This window comes from Carassius carassius, chromosome 50, assembly GCF_963082965.1.
Source record: "Carassius carassius chromosome 50, fCarCar2.1, whole genome shotgun sequence".
Taxonomy (NCBI): domain Eukaryota; kingdom Metazoa; phylum Chordata; class Actinopteri; order Cypriniformes; family Cyprinidae; genus Carassius; species Carassius carassius.
Genome location: NC_081804.1, coordinates 16566987 through 16590891, shown reverse-complemented (window position 1 = coordinate 16590891; position 23905 = coordinate 16566987). Strand labels below are relative to the sequence as shown.

Here is a 23905-nt window from a genome sequence, read left to right as displayed (position 1 = left end):
TATACTCAGATTTTGTCGTAATGTATTACTTTAGTATTTGTATTATTAGTAACGGTGTATTTATGGTAAATAATAACAAGCAAATTGTTCTATTTTTGCTGTATACATAATACATATATAATTGTGTACATTTTGGAAAATAAACAACTTTAATTTAATCTGTATACATTTTGTGGAAAATAATTTATTTTTAGTGTAATTGAACACTTTGTATATTGACCCCCCAAAATAATACCTTGCCACCCCTCTGGCACCCCTGTTTTAAAAGTCTAGCTCCGCCACTGAGTATTATTTTAGGTATAACATCTGTAGGCATATGTATTGCCTATCATGTCCATTTATAGCCTTTACACATCAGCTTGTATACTTGTAAGGTTAAAAAGCTGCAAATTTCAAGACGCTGACGTCACGTCATGTCGTCACGTGGATCAGCCGTTTGAAAGTTCAAGACGTTCGGATAGACGTTCGGATAGACGTTCGATCGGTCGGTCGGTCGTTCGGATGTTTGATTTTGGCACGGAGTACCCGCCATACAAATGTTTGCTGGGGTGTTGTGAATCGGTTGTGAGAGGACGTCACTATTTGACGTCTTTTACACGTGCATTACACGTCCATCGTGACCCTCTATGAAATCCTTGAGGAATATGCAAAAGCTGTGCTTACACCTTGCCTTGATTAATACTGCAATAATTAATTTAAGTGCACCAAGTAGTTTTTAAGAGGTTTTAAAGAGGTTGTGAATAGACGTCCACTGACGTCTTTTACACGTCTTGTCACGGTTGTGAAATGAATCCAAGCAAGACTAGCAGGAAAACAATTTTTTTTATACAAAGTAAATATATTTACTTTATCTTGTTTAAATAAATTATAATCACAAACTGCCCAGTGTGGTCAAGTGATTGTCATGCTACAATTTAGTCATCATTTCAACCTGTTTTATGTATTCGTTGTTATTATTTTTTATGGAATCTATGCATATAGTACATGTAAAACAGATATATATCCGGTCACCATTTCGAGTTGTATGTAATTGCCAAAACGGTGCTGCCAAGATGTAGACACAAAACATAGTAATATATTTCGTGATATTACAAAATCCTTTATTCATCTTTTGTATTTGTAATGTCTATGAATCTTTTGTGAATTGTTTTTTTTTAGTACTATCCCTTATCTACTGCCTTGCTTTACTCTGAGTGTACTGTATTATTTTTTATTTTTGGTGCTTGATTCTGTATCCCCTGTGCATTTTGTTAAATAAAAAAATAAATAAAAAAAAGATATTACAAAATCCCGCGATAGGATAGATTATCTCGCGAGATCTCTGGAACATCCAGCAGGCAAACATGAGGAGAGGACTCGAAGAGGACTCGAGGTATGGAGCTATTCTTGTGCCAATAAAAATGAACGTACCTTTTCAAGAAACTAATGAAAATATAAATTGAAACTGAATAAAATATATCTGAAACTGAAAAAGAATAACTCGCTGGCAAATTTATTGACTTCGTTTTTAATACACTGCATGTTTTGCTAACTATTTCTCATATTTCTTTCCCTGATCTGAACTTACAAAAGCACTTCCAGAGTTTTAATTTACGCTTCTGATTTTTTCGTTTACGCTTCTGAAGTTTTCGTTCGCAATTCTGACACAGACCTACCGTGTGGGCGGGCTTAACAGCGGTTTGCTCTTATTGGCTAGTGAGATTTAGATTGACGGCTCCTTGAACCGGAAGGAAAGACTTCAGCGGCGCGAATTTTGGGTTCTGTGTGACAGTCTAACGACAGTTGAGTAAAACACTATATTAAAGCACATCAACAATATTTATAAAACCGAGATGAGTAATCAGGAGCGCCACGGAGCGTCATCAACATCCTCAACCGCAGGGCATTCGAGGCAGCCCGAGGTAAGTTTAATATCAAATCAATAGACAAATCTAGAAACAAGTTTTTTCTGCTCTCTATCCAAATTATGTCTTTATTTAACGTTAGATCATTCATTAATGATCTGGGCTGCGTTTCTGAAGCATTGCGAAGTAGCGATTGTAAAGCACATTGATGGCTGGTTGTAAGTTATGTTTAACTGTTACCGTGCTTTTGTGAAACGCAGCCCTGGTAACTTACTTCTTAAAATATTTTTAAATCATCTTCTTTTGTATTTAATAACAGTGTTGTTAACCGTTAAGTAAATTATTCTATCTCTGTGATTGTCCATACAAAAATAAAATCTTATTTTCTTTTGATATTACTTTTTAGGGCCAAAGACAAATGTCACTTCTCCAGGTAGGCTTACATCCATTCATGTTATTCTATAGAATGCATAATATATAGAATAACATAATATAACATAATATAACGAATATAACTTTTTAGCCGTTTTTTAATACGCAAGGGATTTTATATGTCTAACGTTACCCTGCTAAACTTGGCAACACCAGCATGGCATTATGTAGTTACCTTGATATGTAAGCTAACCAGGCATTGTTTATACCTGCAGGAACAAGTGCAAGAAGATATCTTACAGCGAATGCTAACCAAGTTTAACTTGATTTGTCGGAATGAAGCTAGAGATGTGGATTACCTCCTGGATGTTGCTCAGCAAGAACTTGCTTTGGCTATTAATGCATCAAATCATGTTAACATCCCAGATAATTTAATTAGGGGTCTACAGGAGTTAATCAACGTAGTTAATATATCTCTGAATTTGGAAGAGACTTCATGATAACGCATCAGAAATTGTAACTTACACCTGGGGAAACATGGGACGCCCACGTTTGGAAATCAGCAGGGATGACCTTAAAGAACTTCTCACTACTGCTCTTCCTGTAGAAACTCTTGCACAGCTCTGTGGTGTTTCAAGAAAAACAATGAACAGAAGACTGAAGGAGCAGTCCCTCTCTGTCAGAGGCTGCTATTCCAGCATGTCAGATAATGAACTTGATCGTGTGGTGAGATCAATAAAAATAAGAATGCCCCATGCTGGTTACAGGCTAGTGAAAGGAGAACTTTTGGCTAGAGGACACCGCATACAATGGCACAGGGTGAAGGCCAGTATGCAACGGGTGGATGGAGCTGGAATTTTGGCCAGAATGTTCCAGCTTGGTTTTGTAGCTCGTAGAAGTTATTCCGTTCCTGCTCCATTGTCCCTAGTTCATGTGGATACCAACCATAAACTAATCATGTGAGTATTTGCACTCTAAATTTCCTTGCATGCACACACATACAAAAAATACTGCTGTCTTCACACAGTGATGCGTCCATATGTACACAAAAAAAAAAATACTTACAATAAACAGCATAGTTGTATCTGTATTTGTCTTTAGATTCAACATTGTGATATTTGGTGGGATTGATGGATTCTCAAGGAAGGTACTGTTTGTCAGACTTTGTATATGGTCTGTTTTTAAACTATAAAATATTAAAATCTTTTTAATTTTAGATCCTGTATCTTGATTCTGCTGCAAACAACAAAGCATCGAATGCTTTCTCATTTTTTTTTTGGAGGGTATCCACAAACATGGGTGGCCGTCGAGGTAAAAATGATCTTTACTACATGACATGTTAGTCATGATGATTTCTCAGTGTTTGAACCTATGAATGAGACCTCTTCAAATCTTTTGTCAGATCGCCTCTTTGATAATTCGCACTTAGTGATTATCGCTCACATGGGCGGGCACTGATTTGCTTCAGATTTCAGGCTTTTGTCAGCAGTCTCCACAAAACTGAAAGTGATAAACAGGGCTAAAATCATCTGTGTGCTTGACAATAAACAACCAATTACAGGAACTTGTAAAAAAGTTTGTAAATCAATAACACCATGCATGCATGTTGTCTAAATCTTTTCCAGAGTACCTGGTGACCAGGGAGTTGAAAATGTGGACATCGCTCGTTGCATGTTTTCAGTACGAGGAACGGGCCGAGGCAGTTTCATTTCTGGAAAAAGTGTGCATAATCAAAGGTACAAATCAAATCATTAAAAGTTGCATCACATGCTAATTCTGTTTTCATTTGCTCAACCTTAAAAGGTATTTCAATTGAAAATATCAATGCTCATGTCGTTTCATACCCGTAACTTTCATCCATCTTCAGAACACAAATGATCTTTTTAATGAAATCTGAGATATTTCTGTCCCTCTATTGACAGCTACACATAACTACCACTTTCAAGCCCCGGACATCATGTGTCATTTAATTAATACATGTGACTCCAGTGGTTTAACCTTAATTTAATGAAGCGACTCGACTGCTTAGTTTTTCAGTTCTTTACTCTTCATTTGACTAATGTAAAAGTATTCAATTGAAGACCCGATTTAATTTTAGAGCTATCAAAGATAAATGTATTGTAAATTGTAATGTAAATGTTATAAATGTTTTTATAATTTTCACGTTTTTATTTATATAGAGGGTTCTCAACTCTGGTCCTCAAGATCTACTTTCCTGCAGAGTTTAGCCACAACCTTGTGTATTTGATTAAGGTTAGAGCTAAACTCTGCAGGAAAGTAGATCTTGAGGACCAGAGTTGAGAACCCCTGCAATCGTGACTCATTTCAATGCCTGGTATAAATAGGGCCTAAAATACATTTAGGCAAATAACTGTCAGGATTTTTGATTCTGGGTGAAGTATTAATTTACTTAAATATAGCTTCTTTGGGATAAGATAATTTACCAGTTTATCAAACTAAATAATTTAGGTCAGCCTTAAGTTTTTATAATTAAAAGCAGTTAACATTGTAAAATAACAATGGTTTATTTTTTCAGGTGGTGGAGCAGAGGAAACTGCTGATACTGACCCAGAGGATGGTGTGGTGGTGCCAGAGATCCATTGCCCTTTTTCTGACCAAAAACTTGCCGTTCTGCGTGGATTGATTAATCCCTTGACATCACCTTTGAATGACAGGGAGCTCTATGTCCAGACACTTGCTATCATCAAAAGATTGTGCTCTATTTAATATTTAAATGTTTAAGTAAAACACTCACAAGTACACATGCAGTTCTGTCAGAATTTTAATTAAAGAAAATCAGTTAATTGCCAATAAAACGTTTAATTTTATACAATGCTGTAAAACATGTAACCATTCAGAAGCATGTAAAGTTATTAACACGTTGCACATTGTATCTTTGAATTTTAAAGATTAAATTAAAACTATTGAGAGAGAATTTCTATGTGGACATTTGGAGTTCATTTTAAAATCTACACCCTCTAAAAGCAACCTCCGTGTTGCACTGCTATTTTCATTATTTCTTTAAATTCATTACTATTTGACAGATGTGCAGTGGGAAAAGTAATGGTTTGGGTGCATGCACTGATGATTGGATAGCAAAGTGTGTGGCTTGGCAGTCGTTGCATACAAGTGTGGTCAAACTGAACAGTAATTTTAAAGGCCTCTCTCTCCGACAGAAGCAGGTGCCTATGCGCTTGACCAGTCAGCCACTGCATCACCTGTGGGACAGAGAGTGCTGCCTCATCCTGAGCATCTCCATCTAGGGCAGTAAAATATACAATGTTTTTAATAACCATTTATAACATCACAACATTTTGTAAATTGTACCATTTGTAATTTATTTCTGTGATCAAAGCAGAATGTTCAGCATCATTACTTCAGTCTTTGGTGTCACATGATCCTTCACAAATCATTCTAATATGATGATCAATAACTTATCAATGTTGAATGCTGCATTTGTGTGGAAACAATGATACCATTGAAACATTTTTGGTAAGATTAAAAAAAGACAAATGAATAATTGTATTCATTAAGGATGTTTTAAATTGACGCAAGGAGGCATTTATAATGTTTTAAAAGATTTCTATGTAATAAATGCATTAATAAATGATCTCTCTATTCTTCAAAGAATTATGAAAAAGCATAACTACTTCCACAATAATGTTAAGCTATGTTAACTATTTCCAACAATAATAATCTGAAATGTTTCTTAAGCATCAAATCTGCATATTAGAATGATTTCTAAAGAGTGATGTGACACAGAAGACTGGAGTAATGATCTGATCAATCAGTTATCAGCCATATTTTGACTAATAATGTTTTACCAGTGTAGAAATATAATAAACACCTGCATTAACACCTGAAATTAATACAAACTTACCTTCGAGCTCCAAAAGAAAATCCTGGAAGTGATTCAGTATTTGGACCTCTTTGGTATGTTTTAGAGTGTCACTCTCACTCATTTGTGGAGCAAGATGGGATACAATGTAATGAGAGTCCACCTGAAACACAACAAAAATGACAAACATTATATAAACAGCATCATGCAATACAAAGAAACAATAATTTAAGGATTACTGCTGTAACATCTTTTAAAAGAGCTATGCAAAATAGAACTGGTACGTTTTTGAAATCCTATCACTTCACCTTATCATTACCACCTTGCACAACAAAGAGGCTGCGGCACACTTCCCTGTTCTTTTCCAAAGTGTCAATTAAACGGTAAAGCTGTAAACCTTCACGGAGCTGCTGAAAGATGAGTGTTCTCCGAGCAGCAGCATGCATTACAATCGCTCTTTAAAGAAATAAAACAAAAATTTCAGTGTTAATGTTTAAACATTATATGTTCTGTGGAAGATACATAAAATAAATTCATTTGAAAAATATTGCAGAGTAAAACCTTGTTATATTCTGCTTGTTGTCCTCATTTATAGGCCCCGTGTAGCCACAGTTGACAATCTGTTCACTGTAAGATGACAAGTCTGAGGCCTCCTCGATCTATAAGTAGGGGAAAATCTTTAAGTGTACACTTCAAAAAAATACATGAAATAGAAAGAAACTAAGATCATTTGTTTTCTGATACCATTTTAATCAGTGGTGAAAACTCAGCATCGTTTTCAAGGGTTCCACTCAACAGAAAATCATAACACCAGTCCTGAAGAAATCTTGGAGCTGGGCCACCCTGTGCAAGGCTAACAGCAAAGACCTCCCCAGCAACTCTGTTGCAATGACAAGTAAACAAGAAACACAGTAGAATTTTACAATTTACCAGTTAGTGTATATTTGAAATTTACCTGTTTAAATTACATTTGCTTTTGAAAGGATTGTTCAGCCTAAAACAAATGTTTCCTATTTAGATCCAGAAATGTACAGACAACAACAGCTGAGATTTTCTTTTTTTTTTTTTTTTTTTTTTCACAGAAAAAAAGCACACTTAAGTTTGGAATGGCAAGAGTGTGAATAAATGACAACATTAATTTTTGGGTGATCTATTGCTTTGAGGGGAAACACTTACAGAAACAGGCCATTGTCAAGATCATTCAATGAATATTTTGGCATTTTGCCTTTGCCATCCTCTCCTCCGAAGAGTGGTCTCTATGCCACCAATCAGTTCTATATATACATATACAAAAAATATATATATCTAACCATAACAAATTAACAAGAAATCAAATGTTTTTTGGTGTAGTGTTTAAGATATGTTACAAAGTAAAAAAATAAAAAACTTCTAACCTGTCAGGACATTTTTTCGTAGAGCACCTGTGTCAACTCCAGCCTCTCCTAAGAAAGTAATCTTTAAAGTGTTGACCGGGGAGCTGATCTTTTGTCGCCTCCAAAGTAACAGACCTCGTTCCACAAGGTTAATTCTGGACACACAAATGCTGAAATCCTTGGAGGTGTCAACTTGAGCAGCTAGCCATCGTAGGACATCCTCCTCAATGTAAATTGTTTTTATATTTAACTGTTAAATCTTTTAAATATTCAGCACGGGATGGTTTAGACAGCATGATACATAAGTTATAAATTTTACAAGTAAATTATTACTTAACAATATTAATGTTACTTTTTTAAATGAAAGTACCATGACATCTCTTCATTTTGTGGCTTCATTATATCAGGGCTCCTTGTCTGAAGGGACTCTGAACTAGAAAGAAAAGCAACTGTGAAAATATAATACTGTTTATGTGAAGTAAAAATATTTAATTCAGTGCATTTATATGTAGCTAATTTCCATTAAAGTCTAATTTTCCATATAAACATGCTTTTGATTCAACAAGAAATGTCAAAATATACATCACGCATCATAAAATTAGACTGCATTACCTTTCCAAGTCACCACAAAAACTTGCATGGAACTCCAATTCCAGAAGAGGAAACGTTTTCATGCACACAGGACACTTTGCATCTGTCGACTAAAAAGCAAGTAATTATGTAAAATACTAAAAGCAGTCAGAAGGATGTTATCCCATGCCAGAAGTAAATTACCTTTTTTCCTCGAAGGCTGGTGGTGAATTAGTTACCTGGTTATAGACAAAAAAAATATATTTATGTAAAAAACATTTCCATATGCAATAGGGGTATCACAATACAAAAATGCAACAATATGTATCGTGGATAGTGACAATATGTATTGTGTATAGTTAGTCAGTGAAAGAGTGCAAGCATATTTGTTTAATTTAATTCTGTATTTTCAGATGCAGAATCATGAATACTTTTATTCTGGTGTCACTTTTGTCCTGTTCATTGGGTTTCTAGCACCAAGTCCAAGATATTCATTCACACACAATGTAATACCAAATTAAGCATTTTAATCAACAGTTAATTTATTATTAACCTTTTACCATACGTTTTGGAGTATCGCAATAATATCGTATTGTGATATGTATCGAGTCGTAACATGAGGGTATCGTTGTGCAGCCTACATAAGGTACTTAAAAGGTAACCTAAAAAAACAACAAACAGATTTTACCTCTGGTTTCCAAATCTGAGAGTGTCTCATATTCCAGAGTATTGCATTCCCTGACATGCAAGGCAAGAATTTGAAGTGGCATCATTTTAAAACATTTCTTGCACTCTGCTTTTGGCATTAGCAAAAATTCCTGTGCATCAGAGGGAAGAGGAGAAAGATCGAACTCATCCTGTAATGGTACAATATACAGCATAGTTTTCCCCCCTCAAGTTGCAGATCTGATGATACTGCCACTGTATCCTTCAGACTCTGGGGGAACAAGATTCAAACAAGATTCCCTGTCCACCTGAATAAAAATAACATATACATACATATACATATACATCATCATCAATATATATCAACCTTTAAAAGTCTTACAAACTGCTTTATGGAAAAAAAATTTATATACCCTCACAAACAGAAAATGAACTGTAAAAGAAATAAATTAATCAAATGAATTAGCCTGATAATCATACTATATAATACATACAATAATAAAGGCATTTTGATGATACTGGAGGTTAAAAACATGTATTTACTCCCTCGTAGCATTCTTAACCAGACTTTTTGATAGTCAAATGCAAAATAAGATTTTGTTTTTGTCCAAATAGCAAAAGTGTGAGAGGAGTAATGTGTTTTTTGTTTGTTTGTTTTTTAACAAAAAAAAGTATGTAAAAGTAAATGATCAGCATTTTTGTAATATTTAATTATTTCGCTGTTCATTCTCAGGTATTCACTTTGAATTATTATGTTTAATTGCTGAAAACATTGCATTGTGTGATTCTCTGAATCTCTGTAACTTGCACTTAGAACATGTAGTGGTGTCCAAATAGTACCTATATAGTACTATTTACCTATAATAGTACCTACCTATACTACCTATAATAGTACCTACCTATAATCCACAATTACAACAAATTATTATTACAAATAAAGTTATTCTATGAATCACCTATGAATCGATATTTTATGCATTACCTCTGAATGAGTCAAATCATCAGTCATTGACAGACGTCATTTCCCCAGTCCAGCCTGCATGTGTTGCAGCTCCTCTGCTGATGAAGGGGTCATTTCTACATTTTTATTTAAAAGGAACGCTGAAAACACAAATGGTTTCCAAGCTTTTATGAACTTGGCTGGTTTACTACAGCTGGGTAAACGCCTTTTGGACCCCCGCTTAAAAAATCCTGGGAAAGACCTTCAAGAGATGATTAAATCAAAAGTTAGTAACTCAAAATAAGTACAGTAGAACAAATATATACATTCTGTGACAGATTGCTTATGCTACTCTATGTAGGCTTATGTAAGTTGCTTTGGATAAAAGTATCTGATAAATGCATAGGCTACATGTAAACAAAACTGCATTGCAAATAGTAACTGTCATTGTTCTCAGTCATGACTGCAAACTGAAACCTGGCCATCTCTTGGTCCACAGTCTGGCGCTGCCCCTGATTCTGACTCTGCCTCGTGCTGGTTTTACCCAGCGACTGGTTGAGCACCTCTATGATGTTATGTATAGCTGACATTTGAGCCTTGCTGCAGAATAAAGATCAGTCTGAGATCTTTGCTTAAATTACATCATGTAACATCCTTGAATGCATCACATATGTTGGGGTATAATAAAAATGTTGGGGGTAGCAATCAAAGTACTCAAACTACAAAAATTGCACTGCAGTCATGTGAATAATAAGAATAAACACGTCAAGATCGATCTACTAGACATAAAGACATAGCACGCATCTAACTTGGAAAGAGAGCAGAAAAAACTTGTTTTTAGATTTGTCTATTGATTTGATATTAAACTTACCTCGGGCTGCCTCGAATGCCCTGCGGTTGAGGATGTTGATGACGCTCCGTGGCGCTCCTGATTACTCATCTCGGTTTTATAAATATTGTTGATGTGCTTTAATATAATGTTTTACTCAACTGTCGTTAGACTGTCACACAGAACCCAAAATTCGCGCCGCTGAAGTCTCTCTTTCCGGTTCAAGGAGCCGTCAATCTAAATCTCACTAGCCAATGAGAGCAAACCGCTGTTAAGCCCGCCCACACGGTAGGTCTGTGTCAGAATTGCGAACGAAAACTTCAGAAGCGTAAACGTAAAAAATCAGAAGCGTAAATGAAAACTCTGGAAGCGCATTTGTAAGTTCAGATCAGCGAAAGAAATATGAGAAATAGTTAGCAAAACATGCAGTGTATTAAAAACGAAGTCAATACATTTGCCAGCAAGTTATTCTTTTTCAGTTTCAGAGATATTTTATTCAGTTTCAATTTATATTTTCATTAGTTTCTTGAAAAGATATGTTCATTTTTATTGGCACAAGAATAGCTCCATACTCGAGGAGGGAGATGTATCGATATATATTATATAAAATCTACTGTTGGGTAAGTACATTTTGTATTAACGTGCTTGAGTTTCACTTGTTTGACACGAAGGAACCGAGAGAAATGATGCCCACGTTGTCAACTGAAATTCACTGAGTATGGCTAAAACTCGCTAACGTTAGCAGGCTAAAAGTTACTTAAATTGATGTAATTTTTATTGGTACGCTTTAATTAATTGTTCAGGGGACATCACAGCCCTCCTGTCTTATCAGAAATGTCCTGTTCACTTTCTCACAGTTACACACCCAGTTAAGAGTGTTTCTCAACGGCAACACATTAAAACACAACATCTTTTATACAATAAAAATAAAATCTAATGCATGTTGATTACCTTTTTCTAATGTTTCAATCATGATTCATTCATCTTGTTACAAGGTTTTTTATTTATTTATTTATTTATTTTTAGCTGTAGACTCCCTCAGCTGCTGTGAAGAGGTGGAGTCTCTGAGACTGATGCAGCGATGGCAGAACACCTGAAGCTCGCTCCAGGAAGAGCTGGGGGTGGAGGTTACAAGAAATGAGCCAAACAACTATAATGTGTTTATAGTCATAATTTTCTCACCATTATGTTACGATCATAATATTTTTTTCTTACAATGGCAGTTAATGGATTGTGAGATCTGCTTGGTTACAAATATTCTTCCAAATATCTTTGTGTTTATAAGACAACTGTGTAAGTCAATGACAAGATTAATAAAGACATGATAAAAAGAAACCATCTTTTAACATTTTAGTCGAAAACACGTGAACGCATTCTCAGAAATGTAATATTTTAATTCATGTCGGTTCTATATAGTTTAACATCATTTACGCTACTTTGATTTTATAAATAGCAATGATTTCAAACATATTTTATGATGAGGGTCTTCTATGTTTTATGATTTACTTGTCACATGACAACAATGGCTCCTGCAAGGTGGTTATGGCACATTCAAATATAATATTCTTATACTATTTATATGATTAAAGTATTTAAAAATAAATGCAATTAATAAAAACATTAATAAACAAATACTGCGAAAATATAAATTTTTGACAATAATAATGGACTTCAAGATTGAGTATTTCAGCACTTTTTATTCAGTGATGAGCCTCATTAAATCATATTTCTGACGAAAATGGTAGGCCTGTAAACTGATTTCAGAAATCCAAAATGGATACAAAGATTACATTGAAAAACTAATTTTTTAAATAGATTTTTATCATCTTGAAAATTATTTTTTGTCATTGATCCCAGTAAAGCAAACGTGAAAACAATATCATCAGAACATAGAAAGGTATGCAGGTTTGAAACATGAGGGTGAGTAAATGACAGAATTTCCCCTTTATATAATAATTTGGTGTTTTTAATTGGTATTTTAGTTTGGTTAACAGATGCTAAACTGTTCAAAAACAATAAAATGTGCTAAATCAGAACATGCTTCTTTTTTGCATATGTCCACAAATAATGTGTTATTGTTTGTGATGTACACTTGATTAAGATGTTTTATGGACATTCATGTCTGACTGGACCGATATTGAACTTTTGTCAAGATGTGTTACACCTCAAGACATAATTGATTGCCTTTCACGATGTTACACAGTGGGTGTGTGATTATTTTATATGCAGGCTTATATATACATACACTTAAGCTATGCAGCAACGCATTTAAAATCCAGAAGACAACGACGTCCCGAAATCGACGCATTTAGACATCCAGGGACGTGCAGAAAAGACGTCCAGAAGACGTCAAAGACGTCGGTTCAACTTTCATTTTGGAACTATTTTTCAACCATGACGGGACGTGTCGGACGGACGTCTTTTCAACGGTCAAAAGACGTCCAAATGTTTGCTGGGAACTGTCAAACCTGTGAAACTGCTGTTAAAAACAAATCAGATTAGTCCATAAATTATTATTATTATGTAGATGTTATATTTAATAAATTATCAATTAATAGTCCTCTCCTTGTGACTCTAGATACAGATGGAGGAGTTTGAGTTCCTGGAAGAGGAGCAGACAGGAGTCTAAACACTATCCCTAGTGCTGACAACAAAAAAGCTCTTATTTCTCTTATGAAACAAACAACATGAGCATATCATGATAGCTAGTTCCTTTCCTGAAGTTCCACTTCATTTACAGTGATATCATTGATTTAAAATGATTGCTAAATTGATGACATCACTGAATTCAATGATGAACTGCCTTTAACTGTCATTTTGCATTATTGACACACTGTTTTCCTAAATAATGTTGTTCAGTTGCTTTGACACAGTCAGTTTTGTATAAAGCACTATATACAGTAAATAAAGGTGACTTGACTTGACTGTAATGAGTCTAATTTTCATTGTTTGATTTCACTTAAAAACAACAACTGCTTTGAGACTGAGCTGAGGTTGTGATGATGCTCTGCACCACTAGAGGGAGAAGAAGACAAGACGAGACTAAATCAAGAGTCACCTTGACCAGCTGAGTAAATGAAAGTAAAAGAAAGGATAACATTCTGAGGGTTTAAACCTAAGCCTGGACTCTTAAGTGGCAGCATATTGTGGTAAGTGCTTAACATATTCTTATGTTACCATGTAGATAATTATACAAAAAATAATTAGTAAAGGTGAATGTAACTGTAAGTTGTTGTGAGTCTAAAGATATTTCACTGTCAGGACAATTGTATTAATTATACTATACAGTAAAAAGACTGGAAACAATATCAGTGTAGATTTTTTCACTTTATTAATATTAATATCTGAATCAACAGTGAGAAATGATTATGAATCTTAGTATAATAAAACATGGAAAACAACTTCATATGTTTGAAATGCACTGAAAAATATACAACTCAGCACCATTTTCATTATACAATGACAATATGCCACATAAATCTACTAAATTATTAAAATTCTATTTGTACTAATATGAATACATATTCTCTGTGGATTCACACTACAAATGCTGAATGGTAAAGTTCCTCACACATGCTGATCTTGAGTTAGTTTTGAGTTTGAGTTGACCAGTAGTTAGGGGTTTTTAGTAATCTTTGTCTGTGTGCAGTCTCAGAACACACTGAATTGAGTTGATTTGAGTAAAAGCTCAAAACATTTGTCATTGTGCAGTACAAAATCATTATACACAAAACTTCACCTCAAGGATGAACATGCAAAGCTGCTAATCTGTACATAATTATTTGTATATGTCTATTTAACTTTTTGTTTTTAACTATCTTTTCTATTGTTGTGTTTCCACAAAGGACTGCAGTTATACTTTTTGAGACACGGGAGCAGGAAAGCAGTGCTTCAAAAATGAGCTTCCGTGAGAAAAGAGAGAATGAAGACACTATGTCTGAAATGAGATCTCCTTCTCCCAGATCAAGCTGTACATCTTTGTCTGATAAATCCATACACAATCTGCCCCCTGACATCAGTGATACAACAGAGACCTCCAGTGACTCCAGGTTATACCAGAAGTTTGTCTATACTAAATAAAAACCCATTTTAAATTTAATTTTGATGCCAATATAGCAAATTTAGCTTGTATAATTCACAAAATTGCTTATTCTTGTTTTCTACAAAATGTATGTAAATATCTTTAATAACTAATTGCATCAATAATTAAAATAGCTTTTAATAACTGCCTGAATGTTTAATAAAATGGAAAATTTATTTAGTAGAAAATATTTGTCTGTTTGACATATCAAATAGTAGAAATGTGTATTATACAGTATCTTAATAAACAATAATACTGTGCATGTATGTGTGTGTGTATAATATACAAACTTGTTTATCTTTTGTCAGAAACAACAGGAAGAAAAGATCAAAATCTCCAGAACCCAGCGATGTCTCTGTGAATAGTACAAGATCCATGAAGTTTCCCATTGAATTCAGTGATGGAACAGTGAACCCTTCCCCACTGTTAGTATAAATATTTAGTTGCTGATTTACTGTAATTTACCTTGATTAAATAATGTTATAAGACAGTGGTTTTCTACCTGTGGTATTGCAGGTGGGCCGCCAATTACTATTAAAATAAATAATAATATTGTTATTAATATATGTAAAAATGTCTAAGTCATAACATAATAACATAATTTCATATATATAATAAACTAACAAAAAATCAATATTAAATATGCTACAGAAAAACAAATTCAAACATGCATAAAGGGCTTTCCCGTTTTGCTGAGAAGTGCCAGCCCGAGTTACTTTCTGTTCATTTCCAGTCCATTTTATGGCTGTGCGATTAATCAAAATCATCATGAAATCATGATTTGAGCGTGAGCGATTTCTAAATCACTTTATAGCGTGATTTTCTGCGCCCCTAACCTCCAGCAGTATGCTATCCGATTCAATCAGAACGCAACGCGTCTAGTGCGGGAACAGAACAGACTGGGCATATGCCTACATAACCCCAGGTTCACACACTGTCTGTGATGCGCCTTTTTCCGAGCCCATGTTAACGGACCAGAGCGTTTACACTGCACGCGGTAAAAGGCTAGAAATAAAAACGTGCGAAAATAATTAATATCTAGCACATGAGCATAGGGAGAGTTGTGAGTGCACAGGACACAGTTTAAGTGAGAGGAGACACGTTTTAAGTGCACGCACTGCAGACAGAGTACGTCTGAACCTGTATAATGTATAACAAATCTATTTCAACACCTGAGGCACCGCTAAAATTAATGAGCTCTATGAACAATGCATGGCAAAAAATAAAAAAAGTCCCTGGACACAGGATTTATTTATTTATATATTTTGCCATAAGTCTATACATTTTATTACACCTACTATAATGATTATTTTGACTTATGTCTGTTCTAGAGACATTACAACTTTTTGATAAAGCTCTAATTGGTTTTCTTTTGGAAATATGTTTCAAATTCATCCTGAAGCATATCTGTGTGTGTCAAAACCGTGATTAAAATTGAAATAGCAAAATTGATCAAAGAAATCGAATAGTTTTTTTTTTTTTTATATATATATATATATTTTTTTGTCCATAACGCACTGCCCTAGTTCATTCAATAAATACAGTTAATAATCTAGCTTCTGAGTACTAAGATATTAACCCACCAATAGCGGGGTCAGTTAATTATTTTGCAGTGGGCCGCGCAAACATGTGTGTGGTTGTGTGGGCCGCGAGTTGAAAAAGGTTGGGAACCACTGTTTTAAGAAACCTAATGAACACTAAATGTTCTAAAAAAAACTACATAGAGTACACAATCCATACTGTTATGTTTCTTAAAATGTTAAACGATCATTGTAATTACTGTCATTTCCATTTTTGGTATCCTTTATTTTGATTCCAGCATTGTGGAGATAGATGATACAATTGCATCCTACGATCAGACCTACAAGCAGAAAAGAACTGAAGCAGTCCTTCAGAGAGTCAAAGACCAGCACAAAACCAGCATGAAGAACAAGTTTGGCTGCTTATTTGAGGGAAACAAACTACAAGAGAATGAAACCCTCTTGAACAGGATCTACACACAGCTCTACATCATAGAAGGAGAGAGAGAAGGAGTGAATGAAGAACATGAGGTTTTACAGATGGAGAAATCATCCAGAACACAACACTCACAACAAAATCCAATAAACTGTAATAACATTTTCAAAGCCTTGTCTAAACCAGGATATGAGGAGAAAGACAAAATCAAGACTGTTCTAACTAAAGGCATAGCTGGAATTGGAAAAACTGTCTCTGTGCAGAAGTTCATTCTAGACTGGGCAGAGGGAGAAGCCAATCAGGATGTAGATTTCATGTTTGTGTTTCCATTTCGAGAACTGAACTTGATTCAAGATCATCAGTACAGTCTTCACAGACTTCTGCTGGACTTCCATCCTGAAATTCAAGATCTGGACTCAAAGATTTATGAGGAGTGTAAAGTAGTGTTTATTCTAGATGGTCTGGATGAAAGCAGAATGTCACTGTTTTCAGATGATGAGAAAGTTTGTGATGTGAATAAGTCTTCATCAGTGGGTGTGTTGATGTCAAACCTCATCAGAGGAAATCTGCTTCCCTCTGCTCTCATCTGGATCACCTCCAGACCAGCAGCTTCCAATCAGATCCCCTCCAAATACATCAACCGTGTGACAGAAATTCAAGGTTTCAATGACTCTCAGAAGGAGGAATATTTTAGGAAGAGAATCAGTGATACGCATCAAGCCAGCAGAATCATCACACACATCAGAAGAGCAAGAAGCCTCCACATCATGTGCCACATCCCCGTCTTCTGCTGGATCTCATCCACTGTGATTGAGAAGCTCCTTAAAGATGATCTGAGAGCCGAAATCCCTCAAACTTTTACTGAAATGTACATCCACTTCCTGCTGATTCAGATGAGCAAGCATAAAGATAGAGATCCAGAGAAACTCCTAAAGACCAAAAGAGAAGTGATTGTGAAACTTGCTGAGGTGGCTTTCAAGCAGCTGATGAAGGGCAATGTGATGTTCTATGAGGAAGATCTGAGAGAGAGCAACTTAGACATCACTGATGCATTTTGTGGTATTTGTACTGAGATCTTTAAGGAAGAATCTGTGATTCATCAGAGGAAGGTCTACTGCTTCATTCATCTGAGTGTTCAGGAGTTTCTCGCTGCTTTCTATGTGTTTTACTGTTATTTAAACAGCACCATGGAAGCCCTTAAGACCTTTCATTCAATGCACAATTTGCATAAAGGTGCAGTAGATAGAACCTTAGAAAGTAAAAATGGGCATCTGGATCTGTTCCTGCGGTTCCTGCTTGGCATCTCACTGGAGTCCAATCAGAGACTCTTACAGGATCTACTGACACACACAGAGAACAGCTCAGAGAGCATCAGGAGAACCACACAGTACATTAAAGAGAAGATCACAGATGAACATGGACTCTTCACTGAAAGATCTATCAATCTGTTCCTCTGTCTCCTCGAAGTACAAGATCAGACTCTGTCCACAGAAATTCAGGAGTTTGTGAAATCAGAGAAACACAAAGAAAAAAATCTCTCTCCATCTCACTGCTCAGCAATCGCCTACATGCTTCAGATATCAGAGGAGGTGCTAGATGAGCTGGATCTCAAGAAATACAACACATCAGATGAGGGCAGAAGAAGACTGATACCAGCTGTGATCAACTGCAGAAAAGCTCTGTGAGTGTTTAATCATGTCACAATGAAGAGTCTCTTCTGAATGGAATAGCACTTTCTGTTTTGCTTATTTTTATAATGTTCTGATCTGTTTTACAAGAATTAAACAGATGTAATTGGAATGATAATTGAAGAATAAGAGTAATTACTTAATTAGTTTGTGTTCTGTTCTGTTTCAGTCTTGCTGGCTGTAATCTCACTGGTCAATCCTATGAAATAGTGTCATCAGCTTTACAATCCTCAAACTCTGTCCTGAGAGAGCTGGACCTGAGTAACAATGACCTGCAGGATTCAGGAGTGAAGCTACTCTCTAATGGGCTGAAGAGTCCAAAATGTCAGTTGAAGATATTAAGGTATTTTGGAACATTATACATTTGTAATTTATCAAGTTTCTCTATGTTGTCAAGGCTGCAGAAATGTCCTTACTATCAGTTGTCGCCAACTACTCTTCCCTCTTTCTTTTTTAAAATTTTTATTAGGAGTGCAAAAACATACAATATAGGGTGAACACAAAACACAACAACAAAGCACAAAAACAACAATAAAACAGCAATGATTGTAACAGCACTGAAAAATAAGCAGAAATGACAAATGAGTAATAGTAGTAATAGTAAAACATATTTAAATAGTAATAGCATGTATAATAATAATAATAATTATTATAATTATTATAATTATTATTATTATTATTATTGTTATTATATTTTGTGATGATGGCAACAGTAATAGTGATACTAAAGATGGTGCTGATAAGTTGTGTAGATAGCAATAGTCAAATAAATAATCAATAATAATAATAGATAACATTGATAAGAATATTAATAACATTAGTGATACTAATACTAAAGATGGTGATGATAATATTTTGTGTTGACGGAAATAGTAATATCAATAATAATAATAATAATAATAATAATAATAACTTTTATATCAATTATAATAGTAACAACAGTAATATTAAAGAGTAACTAAACCCTAAACCAACTTTTTTAGTTAATGATCTATAAGAATGGGGCTTTATTAGTGCTGTTCATTGTTTCAGGTAACTTTTTTGACATTTGAGTATAAAGTGTTTTAATTCTATAATATATGGTGTAAAAACGTCTGAGTGCTGCCCTCCTCAGGTTGAACGGTGGCTACTGCAGTTTTTTTTTCCTATTGGATGTTGCGGTGGCAAGTGACGTAAGCGGTGGCAGGTGACGTAAGCAGTTTCCAGTTCACCACGCCCCTTGGTACGAGCTACCACGCCCTTGGAAGTATAAAACCATCTTGTTCCGTCAAAATCACTGTAGTGAGTCAGGAGTTGGAATTGCAAGTATTGAAACGATCAGGATAGACTATTATAGCATCTATTTAGCATATCAATTATATAGTTATTTAGATCTTCAAGTTAGCGTAGATTTATCTGTATTTAGTACAGTGGTCAGGATGGTACGTAGGTGTGTGGCTGGTTGTGACAGCACTGCTGGACTGCATAGTTTTCCAGCAGACTTTAAAATTAGGAGCCAGTGGTTGCATGCACTTGGCCTGGAAGACCGTGAGTTCCCGCCTAGAGCTGGAGTGTGAAAACTGCATTTTACTCAGGATTGCTTCTCCAACGCAATGGAGGTGGAGATGGGCTTCTCCACACAGCTCGCGCTGAAAAGCGACGCGGTGCTGGAGTTAAGACCGCAGTTTTAATCAGTTGCTCGAATTGATATGAACAGTCACCTCGAAATCCTCCACTTCAGGTGAAGGTAGGTGAGAAAAGTCCTCTACTTCAAATGATCGCTCTGTTGCAAAGCTACTTGCGTCATTACAGTCACTCTCCATTTTAGCGTCTCTGACAGCAGCTGTCAATCAATCCGTCACTGCGGGTCTCATGTTCACGCCGCTCTCGCTCAGCCCCGCCCTCGGTTCGTCCCCTCTATCTCCGCTGTGATCTGCCCACTTTTCAGCATTTTTCAAATATTGTCAGTGGGTGGAGTCAGGCTCTGACCAGGGGTTTAGTTACACTTTAAATATGATGATGATAACATTTTTAGTGACAGCAATAGTAATATCAATAATGATATAATAACATTAATAACAATAACAACAAATAAATAAAATGTATTTATCCAAAACGACTTACAGTGAATTCAGGCTATCAATTTTTACCTATCATGTATTCCCGGGAATCGAACCCCCAACGTTTGATAACGCAATGATCTACCACTTGAGCTACAGGAACACAACAACAATAGTAATATTAACATAGTAGTAATAACAATAGTAATGCTAAAGATGGCGATGATGATAATATTTTGTGATGACGGCAATAGTAATATCAATAATAATGACAGTAATTATAATAATAATAATAATAATGATAAAATGACAATAGTAATAGTAGTAATGGAATAATATCTAACACTTACCACTCCTTTCCTAGCTTCTGTGTCAGTTTTTTTCCCTCCTTCTCATTCACAGTACAGTTATTATTTGTATGTATGCCTAAGCTGAGGTGGTGCATTAAAAGTTGGATGTGGTGCATTAAAATGAACATCTTTCCCTCTTTCTGCTGAGTTAAATCTTTGAAATCGAGCTGACACATGAGTTGAGGCCAGTATGAGGGGTTTGCCTGAAAACTTGATGTCTGACTCAATACCTCAGAAAGCCCAACTTTTTGCAATGTCTGCAGATTACACCAATATAATAATAAGTGTACAAACTATTTTCCTTAGCATGACCAAAGTTCATGCCTTATTATTATTATTATTATTATAAACAAAGTTCATGCCAAGCACTCAGCACTCACTCAGCGTTGTGTTATTAATGTGCTGTGTCAAGTAAAACTTATTATTTTAAAAGAGCCTGTTGCGAGATGTGTTGAATTTTACTCCTCCTGGCTTACACTCACTTTAGAGTGAATTTCCTGTATCTGTCTGGGTGATGAATGATCATGACTGATTATCGTTTCATGATCTCTGGTGTCACTTCAGTGTATTAATGCATAAACAGTACCTTGATGTAATGAGAATGGCAGTAAGGACATGCATAATTGATTTTAAACTGAGATCAGCAATGATTGCTCAGGTGTTTGAGAGTTGAGGGCTTCACAGATGTTGTAATCTTCACCCTTGTGTGTCTGTAGGTTGTCTGGCTGTATGGTGACAGAGGAAGGCTGTCATTATCTGTCTTCAGCTCTGAGGTCAAACCCATCACACCTGAGAGAGCTGGATCTGAGCTACAATCACCCAGGACATGCAGGAGTCCAGCTGCTTTCTGACAAACTGAAGGATCCAAACGGCTCACTAAAAATACTCAAGTATGTTGGGTACAATTTAAGAAATATTGATATCTTTAGCACGAAACAAAATATTGCTCAGAAATCAAAATCATAATTTATTTTTCTGGTACTTCTCATCTTAAATCCCTATGTTATCTCAAAAATGTAGTTCTGTCATGACAACTCTCAGAGGGATTGGCATGGTAATGTACATGACAATATAAATGTATTTGGTCTTGGCGGAATAGTTCTGTTACGCTTTTGCTGCTACTGCTGCGGCAGAGAAAGTATAGAGACTTGCTACTGCCATGCCAATACATACACAACATGCTGCTGTGAGCATGTAAGAAATACTGCTGCTGCAAATATAACATACATGAAACAACCCCACAGTTTACATGAATCACCTCGTAGCAGAAGTATACATGTGGAGCTGTGGAAGGTCAAGGGTTTCTGAAGCAAGCTGCACTTCTTACAGTAAACTCTAGTCATATATTTGAATGCTGAGCAGCGAGCTCATGGGCTACCAACACAGGAAAGTACCAATCAGCTGTGCCATGTGATGATGTCATTACGTCAGATTGAATTAGACCTATTAGACTCCACAATCAGTTTCATGCCAGAAATCTGTACTTGTACCATATTCTTTAATGTTGTTTTCATATTTTTAAACAAAAAGTTTTTGCTGTAAATAAAACCGTAAAAGGCAATTTATAAATAAAGGAAAAACAAAATTAAGATAGAGATTGTGTGTGTGTGTGTGTGTGTGTGTGTGTGTGTGTGTGTGTGTGTGTGTGTGTGTGTGTGTGTGTGTGTGTGTGTGTGTGTGTGTGTGTGTGTGTCATTGCAGTTTGGACCATGGAGAGCCTTTCAGGATCCGACCAGGTCTACAGAAATGTAGGTTCTTTCTCTGACACACACTTGTATATATAATGACAACAAACAAAAGTATACAACTGTTTTTCCTCTCTTCTTGTGTTCAGATTTCTGTGATCTCACACTGGATCCAAACACAGCAAACACTCAACTCATTCTGTCTGAGAACGGAGAGGTGAAATATGTGGAACAGCCGCAGCCGTATCCTGAGCATCCAGAGAGATTTAAAGCTATTCCTCAGGTTCTGTGTCGAGAGAGTCTGACTGGACGCCATTACTGGGAGGTTGAGCGGACTGGCTGGGCTCGTATAGCAGTCGCCTACAAAACAATCAGCAAAGAAGGGACTGTTGGTAAGTTTGGATACAATAATAAGTCCTGGTGTCTTCTCTGCCTTAATGATGGATTTGTTTTCTGGCACAACAATCAGAACGAAAACATTCCTGCTCCTTCACCCTTGTCTGAAAGAGTAGGAGTGTATCTGGACTGGCCGGCCGGCACTCTGTCCTTCTACAGTGTCTCTGACACACACACACTCACACACTTACACACATTCAACGCCTCATTCACTGAACCCCTCTATGCTGGATTTAAGGATTTTGATTCCTCACTCTCACTGTGTAAGATTACACAACAGACAAACAACTGACTTCTACTTATTTCCTAATCATGGTCACATGTCCGTTTATGAAAATATTTGTTGTATGAGGTATATAATTTATTAATTTAACTGAAATAGTAAATGCATGTTGAAAAATGTTGTTAAACACATGTAAAATTGCTATGTACTGTATATTCAGTACCACTTTATATTAGATGACTTTAACTACTACATATGAAAAAAAAGAAAAAAACGTATTATGTTGATGTTGTATTGCAAAACATTGTTTCTGCTATTGATGTGCGATACGGGTGAGGTTAAGACCCGTAAGGTTTCGTGGTATGGTTAAATTTGAATTATAGACGTAACTACAGAAATTAGAAACAGAAGTGATATTTGTGATTAATAAGAGAGCATATTTAAGAGAGCAAATACACATTTGTGTTGTACATCATTCAAGTTATTTCTTTATCTCTTCCACATTACTTCATACACGTGTATTATATATATGTACTGCAGTCATTTCAATCATTTTTGTTATTTTTCTCTTACTGTAATCCTAACTGTATGTTGAGTTTGTTGGGTATAATAACACTTGTTGAATTTGCTTTAGTCAGACAATGTCTAACTAAACATGGAAAGAGATGCAACTAAGATGACTCAATAAAATATCTATTATATAATTAACTACTATCACTTCATCTCCTGCATTCTGAACACACCAGCTGCTTCCTGCTTTTGGGCTGACATAATTAAATAATTATTTATTTATTTTGTGGCTAATTTGATATGTGTGGTATTTTGAACTGCAGAGTCACTGAGATCCTCCTGTCTTCTCAGACTCGAATATGAGACAAAAGTGAATGAACCGGTTTCTCCAGATGTACGATCTATTCCTGCAGTGTGTTCACTGTAAATCTGCAGTGTTTAATGTAAACCTCTGTGTTTACTGTATATTTTATAATGAGCAACTTGTCCCTTTTCTACCCACAGAGTCCAGTCTAACACAATACAGGACATGTACCTTCAAAAGC

At 35.6% G+C, this 23905-nt stretch overlaps 2 protein-coding genes across 2 annotated transcripts; one reads left to right on the top strand and one right to left on the bottom strand.

The window, feature by feature from the left end:
• Positions 1 to 5035: 5035 nt before the first annotated feature.
• On the bottom strand, positions 5036 to 6824 carry LOC132133420 (uncharacterized). Its single transcript, XM_059546227.1, has 5 exons — positions 6799 to 6824; positions 6616 to 6713; positions 6363 to 6510; positions 6097 to 6217; positions 5036 to 5475 (listed from the first exon to the last, which is right to left on the bottom strand). The coding sequence occupies exons 1-5, from the start codon at positions 6799 to 6801 to the stop codon at positions 5195 to 5197; spliced, it is 651 nt and encodes a 216-aa protein (XP_059402210.1). The 5' UTR covers positions 6802 to 6824; the 3' UTR covers positions 5036 to 5194.
• A 7081-nt stretch (positions 6825 to 13905) lies between these two features.
• Positions 13906 to 23880, top strand: LOC132133278 (NLR family CARD domain-containing protein 3-like). The gene is made up of 7 exons (XM_059546083.1): positions 13906 to 14481; positions 14822 to 14938; positions 16333 to 18150; positions 18327 to 18500; positions 21263 to 21436; positions 22248 to 22294; positions 22381 to 23880. Exons 1-7 carry the CDS (start codon positions 14330 to 14332, stop codon positions 22917 to 22919), a joined length of 3021 nt encoding a protein of 1006 aa, XP_059402066.1. The 5' UTR covers positions 13906 to 14329; the 3' UTR covers positions 22920 to 23880.
• The last annotated feature ends 25 nt before the right edge of the window (positions 23881 to 23905 follow it).

What these genes read in the sequence shown, in the direction of transcription:
- LOC132133420 (XM_059546227.1), bottom strand. An exon ending in AACAAGCAGAATATAACAAG is followed by an intron (nt 6,511 to 6,615) that starts GTTTTACTCTGC and finishes ATTTCTTTAAAG; the next exon opens with AGCGATTGTAATGCATGCTG. An exon ending in TGCAAGGTGGTAATGATAAG is followed by an intron (nt 6,218 to 6,362) that starts GTGAAGTGATAG and finishes GTTGTGTTTCAG; the next exon opens with GTGGACTCTCATTACATTGT.
- LOC132133278 (XM_059546083.1), top strand. Translation starts at nt 14,330, where the DNA reads ATGAGCTTCCGTGAGAAAAGAGAGAATGAAGACACTATGTCTGAAATG. An exon ending in GGCTCACTAAAAATACTCAA is followed by an intron (nt 21,437 to 22,247) that starts GTATGTTGGGTA and finishes GTGTCATTGCAG; the next exon opens with TTTGGACCATGGAGAGCCTT. An exon ending in CCGACCAGGTCTACAGAAAT is followed by an intron (nt 22,295 to 22,380) that starts GTAGGTTCTTTC and finishes TCTTGTGTTCAG; the next exon opens with ATTTCTGTGATCTCACACTG.